This window comes from Astatotilapia calliptera, chromosome 3 (genome assembly GCF_964374335.1).
Source record: "Astatotilapia calliptera chromosome 3, fAstCal68.1, whole genome shotgun sequence".
Classification (NCBI taxonomy): domain Eukaryota; kingdom Metazoa; phylum Chordata; class Actinopteri; order Cichliformes; family Cichlidae; genus Astatotilapia; species Astatotilapia calliptera.
The window spans coordinates 78,294,766-78,318,028 of NC_137424.1; the positions used below are offsets into that span (position 1 = coordinate 78,294,766).

Here is a 23,263-nt window from a genome sequence, read left to right on the forward strand (position 1 = left end):
TTTTATTTGTTGCTTTGACTGTTTTTGAATAGAATATGCAGTGGGAATATAGAGGGAGATAAGCAGTGAAAGTTTTGCCTGGGTTGATTGTGCGTCGATCCATTGTTAATGCCTCAGGGCTCCAGTAGGTGGGTTCGCGCGCTTCCTCCTTCACTCAATACAGACGAGTGAGAGCTGCGTGTCTGTGCCGCTCTTTCACCTCTCCTCACTATTTCCCCTGTTTAAGGTAACTGTCATGCACAAATCTGTATAAATGTGTGTTACTGTTGATTATTACATTGTTATCATTGTTCATTGTAGCGAAAGATGTGAATTGCAGACTATTTTGCTGAGAAGTTCCAGTTAATCTCTGTTGCTGCGTATGCTAGTTTTCGCTATTACTCCGCCATATTGTGTGAAGATTTTTCTGTTACTATCTGTATAAGTTAACTACTGAAAGACATGCAGTACTTAAAGTATTATTTCATTGCTGTGGAAAGTTAGTGACTGTGTCAGCTAACATGTGCGAGTTAAAAAGATGTTTTTGTCTAATGCTACAGTTCATGTTATCTAAAGTATTCTCATCAGCTAATGCAGCGAACAATAGTGACTTAGTTTGGACACAGTTGTCCTGAGACTGAGTGCATCCATAAGAATATTGTTTTGGTTGTATTGCTTCTGACACTCAATACAGACGAGTGAGAGTGAGAGCTGCGTGTCTGTGCCGCTCTTTCACCTCTCCTCACTATTTCCCCTGTTTAAGGGCACAACATTTGGAGGCACCGCTGGGATGATTGATTCGAGGACCATCCCTGACCTGTAAGAGAAATCCTCTCGTTGATCATCCCCCCCAGACGACCCAGGTATCAGAAAGGAGCATAGTAAAGCAGCAGAGACATCGCTAGACCTACGTTGGTATCTGTATCCTGAAGTGAAAAAGTGGCCACTAGGGGGCAGTAAAAGCCAACTAAGTCTGATCATTTCTCAACTGACTGCTTGTGCTAACTCCTCTGACAACATGGAGTCTGAATTAGAAAAGCTACAGCTGGAGATTAAAGGAACACTGTATCAACTGACTTTAGAGCAGCTGACTAAATTATGTGATGTACTTCAAATCTCAGGACCAGGAAAAGAGTTTGTGATTAATAGAACGCGCAGTCAGCTAGTCTCGCATTTAGTTAAGCACCTTGAACGCACAGAGCTGGCTACCCGAGAGGACGAAGGTATGTCAGAACTTCTTAATGTCCAGGACATTATAAGTGACATACAAATGGATAAAAAACAAGGTGTGAATGAAACAGTGGATCCAGCTGTTCAGGACCAGGAAAGTAGCCAGGAGGAGATAGAGACATTAAGACTGCTCTTAAAACAAAAAGAGGGTGAAATGCATGACTTGATGAGGAATAGCATGAATCCTGCCTTAAGTCCTCGCACCCCAGTGAGAAACATTGTTCCAACAGCACCAAACAGTTCCATGTGGCGCAAAGATTTTAAGATATCAGGCCAAATAGGAGAGCCGGGGCAAAAAGACAGGCTGACATTCTCCAGTCTGGCCAGACAAATTGAAAGCGGGATCAATAGAGGCTATCCAGAATCAGAAATCACTGATGCTGTAATTTGTGCTATCACGCCAGGCTTGCAGCTAAGGAGTTATCTTGAAGGAAAAGAAAACCTCACATTACCTGCTCTTAGGAGAATCCTCAGGTCTCATTACCAGGAAAAAGGTGCCACAGAGTTATACAAACAACTTACCTCTGAGGTTCAGAGTAGTAAAGAGACACCCCAAAAATTCTTGATCAGGACAATGGACTTGAGACAGAAAATCCTGTTTGCTTCTCAGGAAGTTGAGTCCAGTCTGAAGTATGATCCAGCACTAGTCCAGAGCCTTTTTATGCATACTGTCCTGACTGGTCTTCAGAATGACAATATTAAAAGTGACCTGCAACCTTACCTCCTGCAAACAAATACTTCAGATGAGTTGTTGCTCGAGAAGGTAAATATTGCAGTAGCAAATGAAAAGGAAAGACAGGACAAAAAGAAACATGCCACTCCATCACAAGTAACAGCTGTAAATACTGTCCAGTCTAATGATTCCCCAGTGGGAAAGAGAAGCACAGCTCAAGAGAAACCAGCTCCTCTACCCCCTGATCTTCTAACAGAAATAAAGGAAATGCGTGCTGACATGGTGCTGCTGAAAGACTTGAGGGCTGAAGTTTCCCAAATCAGAGAAACCATTCAAAAGACAACCCCAGCACCTCAGCAGCCTTTCCCCATTAAGGCTGAACAAAACTGCATGCCATTTTACCACCAGCACCCTCCTGCAGCAGCACAGAATCAGAATCAGAATCAGAATACTTTATTGATCCCTGGGGGAAATTATTTTTTGTTACAGTGCTCCATTTTAAACCAACATTAAGACAAGACAGACAATACGCTAACTAAGAATAGTACAATATATACATATATATACATACATACATACATAAGTCACTTATAAATAAATATTTGGAAAAGAAACATGTGTAGCTGTTGCAGTAAACAGTGTGTTAGGTGGATGCGTTGTACAGGGAGATGGCCACAGGCAGGAATGATTTCCTGTGTCGTTCAGTGGTGCTTTTCGGTAATCTCAGTCTCTCACTGAACGAGCTCCTGTGACTGACCAACATGTCATGGAGGAATACCACCCAGCACATGGACCTGGGCATGTGCATGGGACAGCACAGTTTCAACAAAGATTCGCACCACAGCGATATTATCCCTCACCAAGTCACCGTCCCAGATGTTTTGCATGTGTGCAGGCAGGTGAGGCATATTGCCAGCATTGTTTTAGGTGTGGGAGTAGTGAGCATTTCCGTGCAGGTTGTAAATCACCTAGACTGACAAAATCAGATAAAGGGAGCCCTTTAAACTAAGGGAGGTTGCTCCCACGGGACATGGGGCAACCGACAGCATTGAAAAGTCCCAATATTGTGCTAACTGTGAGGGAAAGGAAGAGAGTATGAAGTTAAAATGTTGTTCTGTTTGTAAAATAACATTGTACTGCTCAAAAGACTGTCAAGAGACACACTGGTCTGTGCACAGAAGGTACTGTAAGCCACATACATGTTCATCTATTAAGAAACAGGAAACACAGTCAAGTTGCAAATCAAAGTGTAGGAAAAGAAGTAATCCAGTGAAGATGCCTACTGTAAAAGAGCTTGTAGGAGAGAAATGTCTCATTCAGTGCTTTCTGCACAACCAAAGAATCCAGGCACTTTGGGACACAGGTTCACAAATTTGTGCTGTAGATACGGCCTGGAAACAGACCCATTTGCCTGATGTCCAACTAAGAGATATAGCAGAACTAGTAGACTCACTTGAACCACTGCAACTTGAAGCAGCCAATGGGACGGAAATACCATATATTGGTTGGCTCGAGGTAAGCTTCAGACTTACTGCTAATGATAAAGATCTGCTAATACCTGTGTTAGTGTTAAAATGCAACCAACAGTCATGCCCCATAATTGGCTTCAATGTGATTTCACACCTAGTTGCAAACAGAGTACAGGATAAGACAAACACTAAGAATAAAGAGAAACTCATGAAAACAGTAAAAGTAGCTTTTCCTCACCTCAGAAAGAGTAGGGCAAGAGCTTTTGTTAATGCAGTGACAGTGGGAAAGCCATGTGAGCACAGTGTAAGAACCACAAATGAGAGAGTTGAAGTGCCTAAACACAGCTCCATCCAAATCGAGTGTCGAGTGCAAGCCCCACCTTTCAAAGAAGATAGAACCCTGATCTTCGAGCCTCATGAGAACCCACAGTGGCCTGAAGGACTCGAGTTCTGTGATACCCTTGTTTTAGTAAAGACTGGTATGACACCAAAAATTGTCATTAGTGTACAAAATCCCACCAGCCATGACATCACACTGCCAAGTAGGACTGTTATTGGAACTGTGCAGTCTGTTGCATCAATATATCCTGCTAATGTATTCAAAACTGACTGCCTCCCTACTGCATCAGTCCGTCCCATCCAGGCTAAGAGCTCAGGTGAGAACACACCTAGAAGTGAACAATGGGACCCACCTGTCGACTTGACTCACCTGAATGACCACCAGAGACAAGCTGTTAGTCAGATGCTAAGAGAAGAGTCAGAGTCATTCTCTAAATCTGATGATGACATAGGCTGTGTTGAAAACTTGCAAATGAACATTTCGTTGAAAGATAATGAGCCAGTCACACGGACTTATCTCTCTGTACCAAAACCCTTGTATCAGGAAATGAAAAACTACCTACAGGACCTAATAGCTCAGGGGTGGGTGGAAAAATCAAACTCATCTTACTCCTCTCCAGTAGTCTGTGTGAGAAAAAAAGACGGTACACTGCGCTTGTGTATTGACTACCGAGAGCTGAATAGGAAGACTCACCCAGACCGCCACCCCATTCCCAGAGTACAAGACATCATGGACAACTTAGGTGGCAACACTCTTTTTTCTCTACTGGACCAGGGTAAAGCATACCACCAGGGGTTCATGGGCAAAGACAGTAAACACCTAACAGCTTTTGTGACCCCCTGGGGCCTGTATGAGTGGGTCAGAATCCCATTTGGACTGATGAATGCTCCGGCAGCATTTCAACGCTGCATGGAGGAGTGCTTAGAAGGGTTAAGGGATGAAATATGTGTGCCTTACCTCGATGATGTCCTTGTCTTTAGCAGAACGTTTGAGGATCATGTTGAGGATGTCAGGAAAGTGCTGCGCCGACTCAGGGAGTACAGAATCAAACTCAAACCAAGGAAGTGTGACCTGTTTAGGACAGAAGTGAGGTACCTTGGCAGGATTGTGTCAGCAGAGGGAAGCAGGATAGACTCCGCAGACACTGCTGCTGTAACAGCTTTGAAAAACAAACGGCCAGGTACTGTTGGTGAACTAAGAGCAATGTTGGGCCTACTAAGTTATTACAGACAATACATCAAGGATTTTGCCAGAATTGCAAATCCTCTGTACGACTTGCTCAAGGGACCTGCAGATGCTGAAACCCAGCGAAACACAAGATTAAAGTGGCAAACAAAGCGAAACAGGTGTAGTGTCCCTTCGAGTACACCTATTGAGTGGGCCGACATGCACCAGTTAGCACTCGAGCAGCTGATAGACTGTCTAACTCAGCCCCCTGTTCTAGGCTTTCCAGAATTTTCACAGCCATTCACCCTTCACACTGATGCGTCAAACCAGGGATTAGGTGCCGTGCTGTACCAAAAGCAGAATGGAAAGCTTCGTGTGATTGCTTATGGTTCCCGTACTTTAACTGCAGCTGAGAAGAATTACCATCTGCATTCAGGCAAGTTAGAGTTTCTTGCTCTCAAGTGGGCTATCACAGAAAAATTCCGTGATTACCTATATTATGCACCATTCTTCACCGTGTACACCGACAATAATCCACTTACCTATGTACTGTCCACTGCCAAACTGAATGCAACAGGGTGTCGATGGGTAGCAGAACTGGCAGATTTTCACTTCACAATTAAATATCGCCCTGGTAAAGAAAATGTGGATGCAGACAGCCTCTCCAGGATGCCGGTAGACATGGAAACGTTTATGAATGAATGCACAGAGGAAATGGCATACGATGTAATTGGAGCAACCACACAGGCAGTGGAAAGGCAGGATGACTCCAATGTGTCATGGTCCATGGGTGTCTCAGTCAGGTGTTCAGCCATGGCCACAGATGTTTCCATCATTCCTCTGACAAAAGGCCAGATCAAACGGGACCAGAGAAGTGATCCGACTATTGGACCTGTAATTCAGTGTAAACTAACACAGGAAAAACCATCACGTTCAGAGCTAAGAAAACTCAGCCCACAGGTCATATGTCTCCTGAGGGAGTGGGACAAATTGGAGATGGATGAGAATGGGATCTTGCACAGAAAAACAGCAAACAGAAAACAGTTGGTCCTACCAGAAATACACAAAAGTACTGTACTAAAGGAGCTACATGATGAAATGGGCCATCAAGGTGTAGAGAGAACATTGTCACTGATACGGGACCGGTTTTACTGGCCCTATATGCAACGGGAAGTAGAGGATTATGTGACCAGAAGGTGTGTTTGCATAAAACAGAAGAAGCCGTGTCATGAGAGCAGGGCACCACTGACTAATATTGTCACTACTCACCCATTTGAACTTGTCTCAATTGATTTCCTGCACCTTGACAAGTGCAAAGGGGGTTATGAATACATCCTTGTAGTCATTGACCATTTCACACGCTTCGCCCAAGCGTATGCCACAACTTCCAAATCAGGTAAAACGGCTGCAGACAAAATCTTTAATGACTATGCTTTAAGATTTGGCTTTCCAGCACGAATACATCATGATCAAGGTGCTGAATTTGAAAATCATCTGTTTGCACAACTGAAAAACTACTGTGGAGTTGCTGGGTCCAGGACTACTCCCTACCATCCCCAAGGGAATGGACAAGTGGAGCGGTTTAATAGGACACTACTCCAGATGCTGAAAACACTCTCAGAGAGTCAGAAAACTAACTGGAAGGACTCGCTTAACAAACTGATTTATGCCTATAATTGTACCCGCAGCGAGGTAACTGGATTCTCCCCTTTTTACTTGTTATATGGACGCTCCCCACGATTGCCAATCGACATGCTGTTCAGCTTGACCTCAGAACAAGGAGATGGCAATCATCATGACTACATGGTAAAATGGAAACAAGGCATGGAAGAAGCATATGAGATCACGAGAGAAAATGCTCATAAAGCAGCTGTAAGAAGTAAAAGACATTATGACAGCAAGGTGAAGAGCTCAGTATTACAGCCAGGTGATCGTGTTTTAATAAGGAACATGACACCTCGAGGAGGTCCAGGCAAGCTGAGGAACCACTGGGAGGATGTGGTTCACACAGTCGTTCGTCAGGTCAGCAGAGATATCCCAGTTTATGAACTCAGACCTGAGAAAGCAAAAGGGAGATCAAGGATATTGCATCGCAATCTTCTTCTGCCATGTGACCATCTGCCTGTTGAAACTGAAGTGCGACCACGAACAAGAAAAAGAGCCGTGGAGACAAGTGAGGAAGTGGAACAAGCTGAGGAAGAGGATGACGATGATGAGTACTATCCAGTGTCATCTCAGCAGCCATTTGAGCCACTTTATCCTCAGACACTGAATCCTATGAGCACTGATGAACCAGCCAAACACCTTCAAACAGTGGAAAACATGTCATCTGAGCCAGAGAATGAACATGAAGTACTGAACCAATGTGAACAACTACCTGACCAAGAGGAAAATTATGTCGAGGAACCATCAGTGGAGGAACCTGTTCCTGCACCTGTTCCAGACAAACATAGCAGGACCTGTGAGCAAGAGCATCAGCGACCGCGTAGAGAGCGCAAGCCACCAAAGATCTTCACATATGATCGGCTTGGTTCACCAGCTTGTTATAACCTGAGAACACCATCACATCATACACACTTCATGGTTCCACGGACTGTTCAGGCATACTGCCACTGATAACTGTATGGACTTGAGTGAAAAGAAACATTGTGATCACACACGAAACACATTACTGAACAGAGACAATGTACTTACACTCCACACCAACCACAAGGAAATGGACTGTTTAACACAGAATTCATATTCAAAGTGACTTTTGGACGTTGAACTGATTCATATTGTGCTTGCAGCTTAACAGACACATCCAAAGCACACCACATGGCTACGGCCACTTGTATCACTCTCATGGACATTTGTCAAAGGAGAGAGTGACTGCTTTGACAAGCTGCACTAAAATGACTTTGTTCTCAAGCCAGCAGCAGACTGTGTTAATGTAACTGCATGGACACTGTCATTCATACAGACTGTATGAGAACACTGAAAGACTTTGGGTGATAACCCACACTAAAGAATGTATGAAAAGAGTTCCAGCTTGTGAAACTATTTTTGTAGAGTACATATAAGGTACAAGAAACAGTTATAGTATGCAATGGTTTATTGGTTTTGGTGATATTAATGGTCATAACTCCACGTTTGTGCTAAATGTTAAACATTTGGATGTTGAGGACAACATCTATTCTAAGGGGGAGTATGTGGTGGATCATAAATTTGATTAGTTTTGAAGTTGTACATCTCTGTTCCTTACATTTCATGTCATGCCCTTATTAATGTTTTATTGGTTGCTTTGACTGTTTTCGAATAGAATATGCAGTGGGAATATAGAGGGAGATAAGTAGTGAAAGTTTTGCCTGGGTTGATTGTGCGTCGATCCATTGTTAATGCCTCAGGGCTCCAGTAGGTGGGTTCGCGCGCTTCCTCCTTCACTCAATACAGACGAGTGAGAGCTGCGTGTCTGTGCCGTTCTTTCACCTCTCCTCACTATTTCCCCTGTTTAAGGGCACAACATTGTAACATCACATCCTGTAAGCAGAGTCTGCCTGTGTCTTTTCTCTGGAAATGAGCATTTCCAGCCAATATAAGTAATTCATGGCTGGAGAGAGTTGGTAGTCATATACAGTCTGTATAAGTGTGGTTAAGATAATAAACATTTGTAAGGAGATGGTTAGTAATAAACAGAGCCAGTGAGAGTGAGTGGAAGGAAGTGAGTGACTCAAGTGTGTCAGTTGGTTTGTCGTCTGTTTTTGAGTGTGGGGGAATTTTTAAAGCTAAGTTAGGAATATTTATAATGTGATTTCCAAAACGTGCATATGATCTTCAAGTTGTAGTAGATCTGCTATCACACAGCAGCTGGAGCAGTCTCAAAAGGAGGTTCGTCCACTACTGCCACCTGTGGCCAAGTGCCATAGCCTACTACTAGATTAACTTGTGACACAGCCGCAGCAGAGGCTGAGTGGCTGCACTCACATCTGGTGCATTCAAATCGACCCACAAACACGTTGAAAGAAGCAATGCCAGCAATGTGGGTTGTCAAGGCTAAAACCAATCATCAAGCAAAGTTAATTCAACAGTGTGTGAAACTGTCATTGCCAACAAAGGATATATAACAAAGTATTTTGATGAACTTTTGTTATTGACCAAATTGACCAAATACTTATTTTCCACCATAATTTGCAACTAAATGAATTAAAAATCAGACAATGTGATTTTCTGGGTTTGTTTTAAACTCATCTTGTCTCTCATAGTTGAGCTACACCTATGATGAAGAGTCTCATCTTTTTAACGTGCACAGTTGGTGGCTGACTAAATACCTTTTTGCCCCATTGTAAGTTGGAGCCCCCAGGTGTTGAGAGGCAGGAAGGGCTAAATGTATATTTCTTATTTGCATACTCAGGCTTTTAATGATTAAAAGAAACACTGGATGATGTTTAAAAGGTAAAATGTCTGTGTTCGTTTGGTGGTTCTCCTAAGAGGGCAGGCTGACGGTCTATAACACCCAGTAACTGACCAAAGGAGGGCGACAGCTGATTTAGCACTGACTTGAGCACAGGACTCCAGCTAAGAGGGAGAAGCTGAAAGACTGAGCATCACACTGCAGGGGAAGCTGTGGGACAGCAGGCTGAACGAAACACGTTCTTTTGATTCACATTAAAATACGTGTGAAAGGAGGGACTGCTAGGGTTGAAAATGATTAAATAAAGCTGTTTCATTATTTTTATATAGAGAATGCAATGTGCTCATAAATCAGTTGGCGCTCCATGCTTTGAGGGTCAGAAACGTCGTTCAGGGCTATGACTGATAGAGAATTGATGCAGGAGCACAGAGGGTCTCTTTGCTACATGCTTACATCACACCAGATAACGGTTAGAAGGATATTTCTGGGCCAAAGGGAGTCCAAACAGAATCTCCCGAACTAGATAAATAGAATCAGGATCAGGATCATATTAAATAATCAGGGCTAGGCAGAGAGTTGTTTTTGTCTCTGTCGTTCCAGGAAAGGAGCAGGTAACGAGGGACGTGAGTGTAAGAAGGAGGCTCGAAGGGAGACCACAGGACGGCCACATCGGTTCCAGAAGATGATCGTCCTAAAAATGTGTTATTGTTGGGGTATAAAAGTGCACATGTAAAACTGTATGATTCAGGGTCATCCTGAACACAGACTGCTGCACTCGGTTTGGGCTCACGGGGGTTACTGACCTTGTTATCTGAAACTGTAGCTGTTCTTAATGTGAGCATCAGTGGAGCAGCTACACCAGTACAACAGGTCAGCTGTAAAACTGAAGAACGATGACAGAGACAGTCCCCGAACCCTCAGGTGTACTTCACCTCAGCCATCACAGGCATGCAGGCCCACACACTGTGATTGGATGGTTGGGACACATGCAGACTCTGATTGGCTGTTCTCTTTTTGGAGCTGAAAAAGAAGTCTCATAGTAAAAACAAAACAAAACAGGAGTGACAGAAAGAAATGGGGAAAATATTTTGACAACTGTTATTTTTCATTTGTTTCATCACTTATACAAAAATCTTTTCTTACAGAGAGGAGACATTTAAAAAAATCATAAATCTGATATATATCGCACACACTCATGCCTTGTTTAGGACGACAAAGCATCATATCCACAGAGTGTTTTTAACACAACAACAATCCAGCTTTATTATCTGTCACATACAGGATCACACAGAGTACAACATGCAGTGAGATGTTCTTGTGTCCGTGTTGTGGACAGGCTGCAGACGTAGCCGAGCCATTCCAGGGCCTTTTGGTTTGTAGCATGAAGGGTCTAGCAAGGACCCTTACTGGATACTGCATGGGAATCGAACTTGCGACTCCCGCTCCAAGGATGTGTAGTCTTACCACTGCACATCTTTTTTGTTTTTTAAACAAACATTCTGTTTGTGTGTTTTCTCAAACAGGAGACATTAAGATGTTTATGGTTTTCAGAAAATCAGCTGCAGCTATCCAGATAAAAACGGACACATGAGGATGAGGTCACTGTGAAAACACACAAACATAAAAGAAAATCATGTGCACACCTTTGATGGAGATTGTCTGATCAAAAAGTGAGCAGCCTGTTGGGCAGCATAAGCGTTATTCCATGAATGAACCACATTCTGTGGATGTTGGCTGTGCTGGACATCAGGAAACCAGAAACAGGACCTTATAAATGCTAAAAAAACAAACACCCCCCCCACTGTATCCTTCTGAAACATCTTAGACCTCGATGGTCATGTGACCACAGAAGTATTCAGGGAGTCGGCATTTCTCAGACTAAACATCAGCGAACAAACAAAGAAAAGAAGTTTTGGTTTAATCGCTGAATCTTATCACAGAGTCTCGGCTCCTCTTATCTCTCTGGGCTGGTGAGGGCGCACCAAACATCAGCTTCCAAAGAATTCACTGCCTCCTAAAAACTGTTTCAAAAGAGAGAAAGAAATCAGGGACAAAGCTGAGGTCAAAGGTCAGAGACAAGGAAGTAAGCGAAGATGCAGTGAGCTGGAAAACTTGTGACCAGCACCGACGTTATTGGACTTAGGCTCTCTGTGATGGTCTGATCAGCTTCAGTCTGAAAACAGTGATGTACAAAACGATGGAGAACACAGCAGGTGCAAAGACAGACTTGAGGAAAAGGCAATAACAAAAGTCCGAGGAAATAAACCAAAGGAGTGAAAGGGTTAGACCAGGGGTGGGCAATTCCAGTCCACGAGGGCCGGTGTCCTGCAGGTTTTAGATCTCACCTTGGGTCAACACACCTGAATCACATGATTAGTTCGTTACCAGGCCTCTGGAGAACTGCAGGACGTGTTGAGGAGCTAATTTAGCCATTTAAATCAGCTGTGTTGGTTCGAGGACGCATCTAAAACCTGCAGGGACACCGGCCCTCGTGGACTGAGATTGCCCACCCCTGGGTTAGACCCATACGAGTAAGGACGTTAGCGTGCTGCCCAGCTTTCGTCACGCACATATTTATAATTATATGGTCCTAAGTTTTAGTGCAGACACTCACGAAGTGTTTAGTAACTTCAGATCCTGCAACAAGCCCAGCTCCAGTTTCCTTTGGTGACTTGAACTCTTCCATTTCACAGCTGTTGTTAATTTTTCTTTATCTCCTGTACAGGCCAACGCATCTATTTGTTGTCTTAGGTTGTTAGTGTTACACAACATTTTCAGATCTAATAGAAATAAAATGAGTTTCATAATTCATTGACTTTATTGTCTTTATTTATAACTGGCATCATTGTTTCATTCTCTTATAGAGTCTTACAAGAAAGGCAAAATTGTTTTCCATTGTGCTTTATTAGCTGCTTCAGTGAAAACAAATCAACAATGCAACAAAAAAACAGTTTGCAAAACAACAAAGTGGAAAACAGTGATTCATCACTTGGTTGCTTCAATACAACACGTGGGCACATACATGCAGGACTTTTGATGATAAATGACACAGCTGCTCTTAAAAACTACATTATGGCCCCACTGTGTATGTGTGTGTGTGTGATAGCACATAAGGGCCATTTGTGAAGCTAACATAAGTAACAAAGTGATGTTACTAGTATTAAATTGATTTGGTTAAAAACTGTGATCAATACAGAGAATAAAGTAATCTGCCAGTACAGAGGCCAGCAGGGCTTCTGGAAGGACACACTGTCTGTGTGTGTAGTTATTAAGGTGTTAGACCTGCTTTCTGCTGCTCTCTGATTGGTTATCAGTCGTTGCCTCAGAGTTTTTGTGGGGCGCCCCTCATTAGTGTAAGTACAGACTGAGCTGTTGGAGCTTCGTGTAACTGCAGGTAGTTAAAATAATAATGAATAAATAATAAAAGTGAGTTTGCACAGTTTGGGTTTTGAAGACGCCTCAGATTGATGTGATTTAGTGTAACGCTTGTGCTGTTAATGATGCTGTCGAGTTCAACTCTGATGGACCCTCATCTGGATGCATCACACCAGCTGCTGTTTTTCTCCTGTGATGTGAAAGGACAAATGAATAGAAACACCAGGCTGTGTGACCTATAAACTAACTGGATCATGTGCACACCTTTGATGGAGATTGTATGATTATAACTGAACAGCCTGTTGTGCAGCGTAAGCATTGTTCAATGAACTGACACATTCTGTGGATGTTGGCTGTGCATCAGGACATCAGGAAACCAGAAACAGGAACCTTATAAATGCTAATAAAACACAAACAAGACAAAAAATCACTGCCAGGATAAACTGAGGTATGTGGGCTCACATGAAGCTTCCAGAGAAACCTCTAAACCTTCACTTTAAAATGCTCCGCTGCATCTGAAACGTCCCCCATCACACAGGCTCCACCCACCTGGCACAAACCGAGAGATAAACCAAACCACAGCATTTTGTCAGGCATTATTTTAACCCTAAAAACCTGTTTGTGATCAACCAGGCATCACAGTTGTTTGGTGTGTGTGTGTGTGTGTGTGTGTGTGTGTGTGTGTGTGTGTGTGTGTGCGCGTGTGTGTGTGTGTGTGTGTGTGTGTCCTCCTCAGGGTTCAGCAGGATAAAGAGAGTCACTCATTGTAGCTGTCAGTCCGTCAGCTTTAGCTCAAGAAACGCTTCTGTCTCAGTGTTACGACCCGGCTTGAAATGACCGTAACAAGAGCGGGGTGTCCCGTGACTTCCCATGCCCAAACAGACACAGCATCGGACTTTTAACAATAGTTTATTGACAACAGTGGCACTCACGGTAGTGGGAGTGTATAATTTCGGGGTGAGCTAAGGCCAACACAACAAACAAAACTCAACCTGGGCTTCGGTTCCCCTCTGACCTGTTTAAGGAAAAGAAAAGAAAGAAATAACACAGTCTGACCTCCCTGGTCTACAAACACAGGAGAAAAGAAGGCTTCCCAAAATAATCGGCAGCTCACCCCTACTTGCTCTGCACTTCACACACATGCCCGACCTTTTAACCAAATAGCTATTGCTACGGCTGCTCCGTCTGGACCTGCGGCAAGTGCATGGGAAGTCTGCCACACCCCCCGCACTTCAGCTCTTCGGTCGCCCTTTTATAGTCCATGTCCACAGCAGGAACCAGTTACATCAGGCCGCTCCTTAGGTCCACCAATCACAGCCGAGCCCCTGCACAGGTGAATTTGCATACACACATTAAGAAACAGATAACCCACCAACACAGGCACGTAACACTCAGTTTCTCAGTGTTGTGAGTTTTGCAGAGGAGACGGTGGTGAAACAAAAGCTGAAGAATGACGTTTGTTAACAGGAAGGGAAGAAGAGAGAGGAGGGTCCAGTGATACAGGAAGGTGGAGGTTAAAAAACTTCTCAAAAATGTAAAAGAATTCAGACAAACAGAACCTGAGCGCTGATTAAATCCATGGTTTGGGGTTAAATGGTGTTTCTGCTGAGACAGACGCAGACAGAGGGGTGATGGGAGCCGTGTTTCTCAGTCAGCCATGAAAGTCAGTTATCAGACTGACCCCCAGTGATCAGGACGTCTTCTTTAGTATGGCGACAGCCTGAAAAACAAGGCACCAGAAAACAGTGATTAGCACTGACCACGTGTTTGTGCAGCAGTGTGCTTGACAGCAAGGAGCCGTGACCGTCACACAAACTGTGCTATCAGCTGAAGGTTCACAGTGTGAGATGTTCAAATATGCGATAAACAGGATAAAGTGTAACACGATGGCCTGCATTTGTAAATGGCCTGCATTTGTATAGCGCTTTTCTAGTCCATAGGACCCCAAAGCGCTTTACACTACATTCAGTCATCCACCCATTCACACACACATTCACACACTGGCGATAGCAAGCTACATTGTAGCCACAGCTGCCCTGGGGCAGCTACAGTCTCACAGCCACCCTCTGCCTCGTGTTTCTGGAGCTGTGCTAGCACAGTTTCTGTTTAGAGGCTTAGAGGTGAAAGGTCAGAGAGCGAGCTGCTGCTAATGCTAAAGCTCCCAGTTTCAGCATCGCTGCAAACAAGTTATTATAGAAGGATCACCTTCAATCTGCAGCACAAAGATGCTAATCAGCTGAGACTGTGTGAAGCTTCCAGGGAGATGTGTGTGAAACCCACCAGAGTGTGGACCCTCAGTCTGCCACAGCAGAGTCACAGCAGGCCTACTGTCAGCAGCAGTGTTTGTGCTGCTGTGACACGTTTGATGCAAACATGTTTTCAGACAGAAAAAGAAAGGAGCTCGGAAAAGTGGAAGAGGAGGAGCATCTTAACTGCTCCTCTGGGCTGCACTTCGATGGAACCAGTTCTTTCACTGGGACTGTGAAAAGGCCCGGTGACAGAAACACTGGCTATGTGGTCTGGACACAGCAGCACAGAGACTTCACTGATCTCAAGTTCTTCCTCCAGCAGCCGATGAAAGGACGAGCATCAAAAAGCAGACGTCACCAGGAGCGACGTGTGGTAAGAATCTCAGAATAAACAGACGTCTGAGCAGCAGAGTGATTCATTCACACACAGCAGCTCAAATATGAGCTCAGGTGAAACATACTGAAGATAAACCTGCGTGTAACATCAAACTGATGCTCCCATCAGATCCCCTCCTGATCTCTCTGTGGCTGAGACCCCCACTCCCACATGTTTCCACTGTGTCCTTCTGAAACATCTTAGACCTCGATGGTCATGTGACCACAGAAGTATTCAGGGAGTCGGCATTTCTCAGACTCAACATCAGCGAACAAACAAAGAAAAGAAGTTTTGGTTTAATCGCTGAATCTTATCTCAGAGTCTCGGCTCCTCTTATCTCTCTGGGCTGGTGAGGGCGCACCAAACATCAGCTTCCAAAGAATTCACTGCCTCCTAAAAACTGTTTCAAAAAAGAGAAAAAAATCAGGGACAAAGCTGAGGTCAAAGGTCAGAGACAAGGAAGTAAGCGAAGATGCAGTGAGCTGGAAAACTTGTGACCAGCACCGACGTTATTGGACTTCCTGCTCCACAAATCTGTTTGGTCCTCGTTTCCAAAAGAAAACAGCTTATTAAATAAAACCTCATGAAATCAAATCACTTCTATTCAATGTTTGTTATTTTTTAAGTATTTCTTTATATTTATGAAGGAAACCTTCAGTGATGTCCACCAGTAAAATGCTTTCATGTGTATTTAGCTGTGAGTGCAGACAGACCTGCAGGCCCGTATTTGTGGACATGGTACTCTGCTGATTCTGAAATGTTGTTGCACTGCTCGCCTTAGAAAAGAAGCTGCACACATACAGCTCAGCGCTGGTGGGGAAGGGCTGATGGACGACCTCATGTAAACAGAAAGGAGGTGGCACCATGCAGAAACCCTTTGAACTGCAGGGTGGTGGGAGACGAGCAGCAGCACAAAGACACAGAGTGCAGACGTGATAGTGACGTTCCTGCCATTCCCTCTGACACAGGCCCCGCCCTGCTGGGTACGACACAGGCCCCGCCCTGCTGGGTACGGAGCAGCCAGAGCTCCTGGGATTCATTCAGAGCAGAGGAATATTTAATGACTGCATTTAAAAGACGCTCCCTCCCACCACGCCACAGCCATCACTCGCGTTGTAAAGACACATAAAAATAGCATCACTGCAGCCAAAGTGACCTGTTTTAGCCTCGTAGGCTTGAGCTCTTAAAGCAGCAGCTGTCAACTGCTCAACCAATGAAAAAAAGAAAAGTCAAATATTTTCACTTTGAATCTTCTTTCTGTGAAGCTGTCCATGTGCTGCTCACACTTCTGCAGCTGCAGCTTGTATTTCTGAGCGAGGGCTGGGGCGTGAGCGGGATTTCCCAGCTGGCTGCTTGTTTTTGAACACAGCACAGAGGAGCAGATGGAGGCATTTAGAAATATTCCCAAAGCAGTCAGGCCGGTCTTCTTTTCATTTGATCTCAGTGTGAATAAAAGCGATGGAGCAGTTTTGTTGTTAGGATTGAAAAATGATTCAATTGTTTATCAAAGATTTAAATGAAGCTATTTCATTACTGTATTTCTACACAATGCAGATGTGCTCATAGACGAGTTGGTGCTCCGTGTTTGAGGCTTTAAAGCTTCGTCCAGCGTTACTGCCTGGATTTGAAATGTTGCAGGATGACGTCGAGTGCAGAGGGTTTGCAGCAATGCTCACACAGACACATAATAATGGTGAGAATAGTCTCTGGGTCAGGACGTCCCAACAACATATCCTGAACTACACTGTGGATCTAATGGAGGCCATGGAGGGAGATGCTTTTCTTTCCTGTCTCTCACAGGAGAAGGAGCAGAAACCAGGCGAGGTCAGACTGAACGGGGAGGAGTCACAGCAGACTGTGTGGTTCTGGGAGAAGACGGCCATAATAATCTTTGTTACTGTCACATGAGCTGTACGGCCCAATGAGGGTCATCCTTGGTGTGAGGCAGACTGTTGTGTCACACTGCGCTCCAGTGCTGTGAACTTGTCATTTCAACTGCTGCAGCAAATTCAATCTTTTTAAAGGACAGAAATTTCTCCTGAATTCCTTCTGGAAAAATTGAATTTGACATTGTCCAGCTTAAGCATGGCGCTCTGAAGGAATCTGCACTTAATGCCACCATACTGTATCTCAGCCACTGCCTGTAATTATCTCACAGTCACGCTTTGATCTGCAGACACGATTCATCGTACTACAAATAACCACGGCGAATAGTTCCTCACAGGCTGAAGCCATGCTGGATTTGAAGTCCCTCTGTCCTCTCACAGTCAGTCAGGCTCTGTGGGAGCTGCTGACAGCTTCCTCTGCAGCATCAGGCTAACAGTCAGCTGCTGCCTGAGCCTGCAGACCGGTCAACACTTCAACGCTCAGAAGTCGGTGGATATGTTCCCAACAGTCAGGTCTATCCATGCCTGCTCTCACGCAGGGAACTCCAGGCTTTGTGTGAAAGACGGAGGCAGTGTTTCCTTAGCGTTGCAGTAACTGCACCTCTAAATAAACAAGCCCACTCTGGTGAGAGATGGATGGGTTTCTGGTCTCCAACACAACAATGTTCATGCTGTAGCCACACGTTACTGCTGCGTCAGCGTCCCCTCGCTTCCCTCTCGCCAGTTTCTAAACACCAGGCTGGAGGCTTTAAGATGGGACTGTGTGAGTGACTGGAGGCTTCATCCATCTCCTACATACAGCCTGTGCTCCTTGTTTCCATCTCAGATGTGCTCTTACTCCAGTCCATCTACAACCACCGTGCACCATAGTGAACTCTGCTGCAGGGTCATGTGTGCTGATCTGGAAACCGTCTGTTCCTCTTTCCTCATTTTGACTCTGATTGAATATCACAGCATCTTTACACATCTGTGCTCCAGATGTTTCTACATTTTTATTCATATGAAATATTTGGGAAGCATTTTTATTCCTAAGAAGCAAATTAAAAGTCTGTTATTCACCTCAACACACCGCCTGTGTGTGTGTCTGTGTGTAGATCTGCAGTCATTGTTGTGCAGTGAGCTCATGTTCAGTGAAAGGTGCATTTAGCTTTAGGGTCATAGGTCACTCCCAGTGTGACAAACGTTTTGAAGCTTGTGACATGAACGTGCATCAAACTAGACTATGTGGAAATAAACCGAACGCCAGCAGGTCAATGATAAAGTTAAGCCCACTTTAGTAATTAGTTCCCAAAACACAAAAGAACATCAGTAACATTAATAACTAACGCCTAACATTAAGCGCTCACACCTCCAGGTGGTTCAAGGGGACAGTTGGGGGGAAACTGGCCCCAGCAGGGCGCAGCAGCAGCACTCGTGGTTGTGAGATCAGGAAATCCAAAGCGTCCAATCAGGTCCCCACAGTTCATTCCTGGTTCTTTGCCTTTACCTGCTCTCACAAACTAAACACAAAGGAGTCCAGAGTCTGGGGGCCACAGTCACAGACGCTCTATCGCCTTTGAAACAACTTTAACTTCAACAACATGGAGAAAAAACGTTTGTTTGTCAGATTTGACTCTTTCTAAAAGTTCATTGTTCAGCTGTTAAATTAAAGTGTGATCATCAAAAACATGGTTCAGCTTTCAGTGAGTCACATTCAGTGTGAGCAGCCAAACATGATGGCAGACTGCCACAGATCACTGCTGAGGAAAGAGGAGGCGTTCAGCTTCCTCATAGTTTCACACCTGCATGAAGCAGCCTCACCCTGACAGCTTCAGATCACTGTGTCAGCTCATCACTTCCTGTCCTGTGATTGGCTGGCTGGACTTCATCCTGCTTGCAGGGATTTGAACACTGTGGACGTCCAGTTCAGTGAAGAGTTAAATCCATGGAGCAAAGATCAGCAGAGGGTTAGAGATGAGTTTGTGCAGGGATCATAAGGGCTCAGAGTCCTGTGGAGTTTTTATGATGAAAATATAGACGGAGATTAAAGAAACACATTTTCACTGTTTGTCAGAAAGATTCAAAAAGGATCATAAATGAAAAAGCTCCAGTGAGTCCAGGGCCCTTCTTGTGCTGCTCTGAACCCAGAAGAACGATAATACAAATGAAACCTGGTAGATGGGACGGACGTGTTGGGCCTTCCATTAGATAGAAACATGGAGCAAACATGTGGGAAGCTTTTTAACACCGTGGATTTGCCACTCGGTGTCACTGTGAGCAGTTAAATGTTATGAACCACAGTGTTTGGTCTTTGAACGGATGAAAACAGTGAGTTTAATGTTTGGTGTGGATTGTTCTGTGTCCTCCACACACAGACAAACGTTTCCAGCTGTTCACAGCTTCACCACATTTCTCACACCGACTGCTGACTTTACCATCTTTGTTACTTGGATGTGAAATCTTGTTGTCTTTGTTTGGCTCTGTCTGCTTTGTTCTTGTGGTCCAGTTGTGGCTTTGGTCGGCCCACACCTTGCCACGCTTCAGTGATCGGGGTTTGCAGTTGGGAAACCTTCCAGTCGACGTCTCGTTTGTGTCGTGGTGAGCTCCTCTGAGAGCTCAGTGAGGACGACCCATCACGCACTGATCATCCCATTGTTGAATCCATCAGTTTCTCCAGTGGTCTGAAGGAAGATTAGTGAAAGTAAAGAACTCCGTCACGTCGGTCCAGTTGGTTTTCTTCATGAAGCCCTTTCTGATTTCCTCTTTTATGCATGTTTGCCACACTTCAATGTTTCAGATCATCAAACAAATGTAAATATCAGACAAACACAAACAAACACAAAATGCAGTTTCTAAATGAAGGTGTTTATTCTTCAGGGAGAAATAATCCAAACCTACATGAATTAACTGTAATGAAACACATTTTTAGAAAGCTGAGTTCAGTGTCAGCAGCCACACCCAGACCTGATCACTGCAGACCTGCTGAATCACGAGATCACTTAGACACAACCTGTCTGACAAAGTGAAGCAAGGCACTGTTTCAGCTTTGCTGTGGGGAGGTCAGCTGAAGGGTCGCCTGTTACACCAGGTCATAGTGCAGCTTTCTGTTCTCTACTTTTAAATGAGCTGATAACACAAACGGCTCAGCAGGTGGGACAGACCATTATGGATCAGTTAAAGGGGGAAGAAAGAAAGGGATGACAGGGACACACAAGCTCAGAGCAGTGAACCTGCCACCCAGTGAGCCCACTGACCCCAACCTGACCCAGCAGAGTTAGTCCTGCAGTCAGATGTGAGCCTCCAGTCTTCAGAGGAGAGAGTTCAGGTAAGGACCCAGATCGTTCAGATAGGAGCCTCATTCACAACAAAGAGGGGAAAACTGACTCAGAGCTTTTTGCATCTGAAGTCTTCATTTGGGCTGTAATTGGTACAAATGGTACAAACGTTTTGGCTTTTTAAAAACTGGTTTATTTGTCTTTATTATAAATGTGTTGTGTTGGATTCAAACCAGTGGGAACAGCTTTAAGAGAAGTATAATTTAAAAATAAGATATATAAACATGTTTAACATGTTACTCTGACCTCTTCTAAATCAAACTGTGTTATGATCCAGGAGTGAGTGGAACCAAATTCAAACCTGACACAGTCTAAACAAACACACCAACAGTTTATTAGGTTTCATGCAGACGTCCAAAGAGCACAAACATCTCCAGGGGAACAAAGTGAAAATCAAAATCAGAGAAAACAGAAGAAGCTTCAGAGTCCAGGAGTGGAAGCAGACGACCAACAGACAGGAACTTAAAGAAATAAAACCTCAGAGGGGAGCAGAAACAGTTCAGGAGGTCATCCACAAGGTGGAGCCAAGGAGAGGAGCACTTCAGGGGAATGGACAGGCTGCTGAGGCCGTAGGCAGCAGTGGAGGTGGAGACCTTCAGGAGGCCGAGGAGGAGGTGGGTGAGAGCAGAGCAGTATTCCAGCAACACTGCAGTATAAGGGACCAGCAGAGGCAGCACCATCCACTGGACTTCACTGAAATGAAAAGTGTTGTGTTTAACAGGAAAGCTGGGAAACCAGACCGAACACCATCACAGACTTTTGATGTGATATTAACAGAAACAGGCTCTTTGTAAAAAAGTTCATCTGGATTTGAACAGAGTTTCATACGTCGGGAATATCAGGCTGAAGTTTTCTGTATTTAAGCGTTAACATGTATGAAAGCAGTCTGATGGTTTTTAAAGAAAGTGTCTCGTGTAGAGCTGCAACGATTCATCGAGTGATTCCAATAATTCGATTATAAAATTCTTTGCTTCCATGTTTCACAGACCTCCAATAGAAACGTGTTCATGAGCAGCGTGTGAATAAAAGTCTGAGCACATTAAGCCCACACAGCCTCCAGTGTTAAACACAAACACTGATAACAGCAGCAGTGATGATGATGTCACAGTTTAACGTGGAGGCGGAGCCTGTTTACACACTAAAATAATGGATAGCTGCAGGCCTGGTCTCGTGTGTGAGAAGCTGTAAATCAAATATCTTCTACCTGCAAAACTCCTTCAGTTTTATTTCTACAGCAGCAAATGACAACAACAGTCACCTGCAGGAGTTTCTACTGTAAAGTAAAGACTCGACAACAACAGAGAAACTCCACCAATCAGACCACCCCCCTATGAGAACGGTGACGGTGGATCATCCTCGTGTTCTTACAGCGTGGTTACAGCGTGGCTATGAAATCTCCACCATGTTAAAGAGTTTTTGGACACTCGATGGGAAACTGCCCGCTCAGGCCCAGCAGTTTGCTTCAATGACCTGGAGAAGAAGCAGGAAATCCTCCAAGGTTTCCAACATGTTTCAGTCCTGCAAATGTGCAATACTACCTGCTGCATTATGAGCTTCAGTGATGAGCACAGCAGTGGACTCAGTGAGTGTTTCCATCACATCCAGGCCCAGAAGACTTGGAGGAAATGAAGATTTTGTTCTTCCACTTATTTCCTGTCATATTCTGCACTTCTTACTTCTTTCAGCTGCCCATGAAATAATGAAACTTTCTGCAAGAAAGACAATAAAGATCAGTTTGATGGTCAACATGAAGTTTGTTTTTGTTTGACAGCATCAGCTGTTGCATCAAGTAAGGAGTCAAAGGCAGCAAAGAGCTGTTTGTGTTTGTGGATCACTGCGGCTTTATTCACGTGTCCTCTCTACAGAAGCTCACTGGCTGCTGGGAGGACCCGGACATTTCCCTCTGGGTTGTTCGGCTCTGTTGGAACTTTGAGGAAGAATAAATGTGATAAAAGCTGGTCTCTAATAACTCTCTCTGTCATGTTCAGTATATGTGTGCGTGCTGTGATTGGTGTTTTCCCTGTGAGTGTTTGATGTGACACCTGGAGCTTTAGCTCACCTTGAAAACACAGGTTATGTTTGTGGTAGCGTGTGTGTGCGTGTCGTTCTGTGTGTGAACACGACAGCTCGAATAGTTGTGAATGAACTCTGATCAAACTTTGTAGGGGTGTAGAGCGGGCTCATGTTAAACATCTGTTCACATCTGGCTCACATCCACCCAAGTCTTCAAGGTCGACTTCATGATTTATTGATGGAAACTGAGAAAAGCCTCAAACTTAGAAAGCAGGATTGGAACAAGTGTGCTGTGGATCATCAACATGTAGAAAGGAGCACATGAAGATATCAGCTCACATCTGACCTCTGACCTCACTTCAAGGTCAACAGATGGATCTGAAGGTCAAAGTGATAATAATGCTCTTTAGAGCCATTTTGGAGCTCTGAGCTCTTTTTCAAGGTCAAATGAGGTCAAACTTCCATCAAATGTCTCGTGTTTCAAACTCTGTTTATAATTCTACTGTCTGTGTTTCTAATGGAACATTTACTTTATTAAACAATGAGATAGTGACATGTTCTACATCCACATCAATCACAACCATAGGAAATGTCACATAGATGTGCTTGTGTTGTGTCCATGATGATGTTAACAAACAAACTGTGACAGAGCCTCAGACGTGATGAAGACGCTGAATCAGCAGAAAGAGCAGAGCAGGAAGCAGCAGCATCCACACAGGTGTGTCTCAGGTGAGTCCTGCTCCCACACTAAACACATCCACATCATATTAGCATGTGCTAACATGTGCTTCTGCTTTATTTC

The 23,263-nt window shown here is 44.3% G+C and overlaps 1 protein-coding gene and 1 long non-coding RNA gene across 2 annotated transcripts in view; both read right to left on the reverse strand.

Moving 5' to 3' along the window:
• Positions 1 to 12,504: 12,504 nt before the first annotated feature.
• Positions 12,505 to 23,263, reverse strand: part of LOC145425893 (butyrophilin-like protein 2) — a 197,320-nt gene continuing 186,561 nt past the window's right edge. The window contains exon 4 of the mRNA XM_080299357.1: positions 12,505 to 13,023. Coding sequence (XP_080155483.1) covers positions 12,992 to 13,023 — 32 coding nt within the window. The 3' untranslated portion in view covers positions 12,505 to 12,991. The remainder of the gene's footprint in view (positions 13,024 to 23,263) is intronic.
• LOC145425906 (uncharacterized) overlaps positions 20,761 to 23,263 on the reverse strand; it is a 4,314-nt gene continuing 1,811 nt past the window's right edge. The window contains exons 1-2 of the long non-coding RNA XR_013906673.1: positions 21,987 to 23,263; positions 20,761 to 21,141 (exon numbers count right to left, since the gene is read on the reverse strand). The exon at positions 21,987 to 23,263 is cut by the window's right edge and continues 1,811 nt beyond it. This is a non-coding gene — a long non-coding RNA (uncharacterized LOC145425906). The remainder of the gene's footprint in view (positions 21,142 to 21,986) is intronic.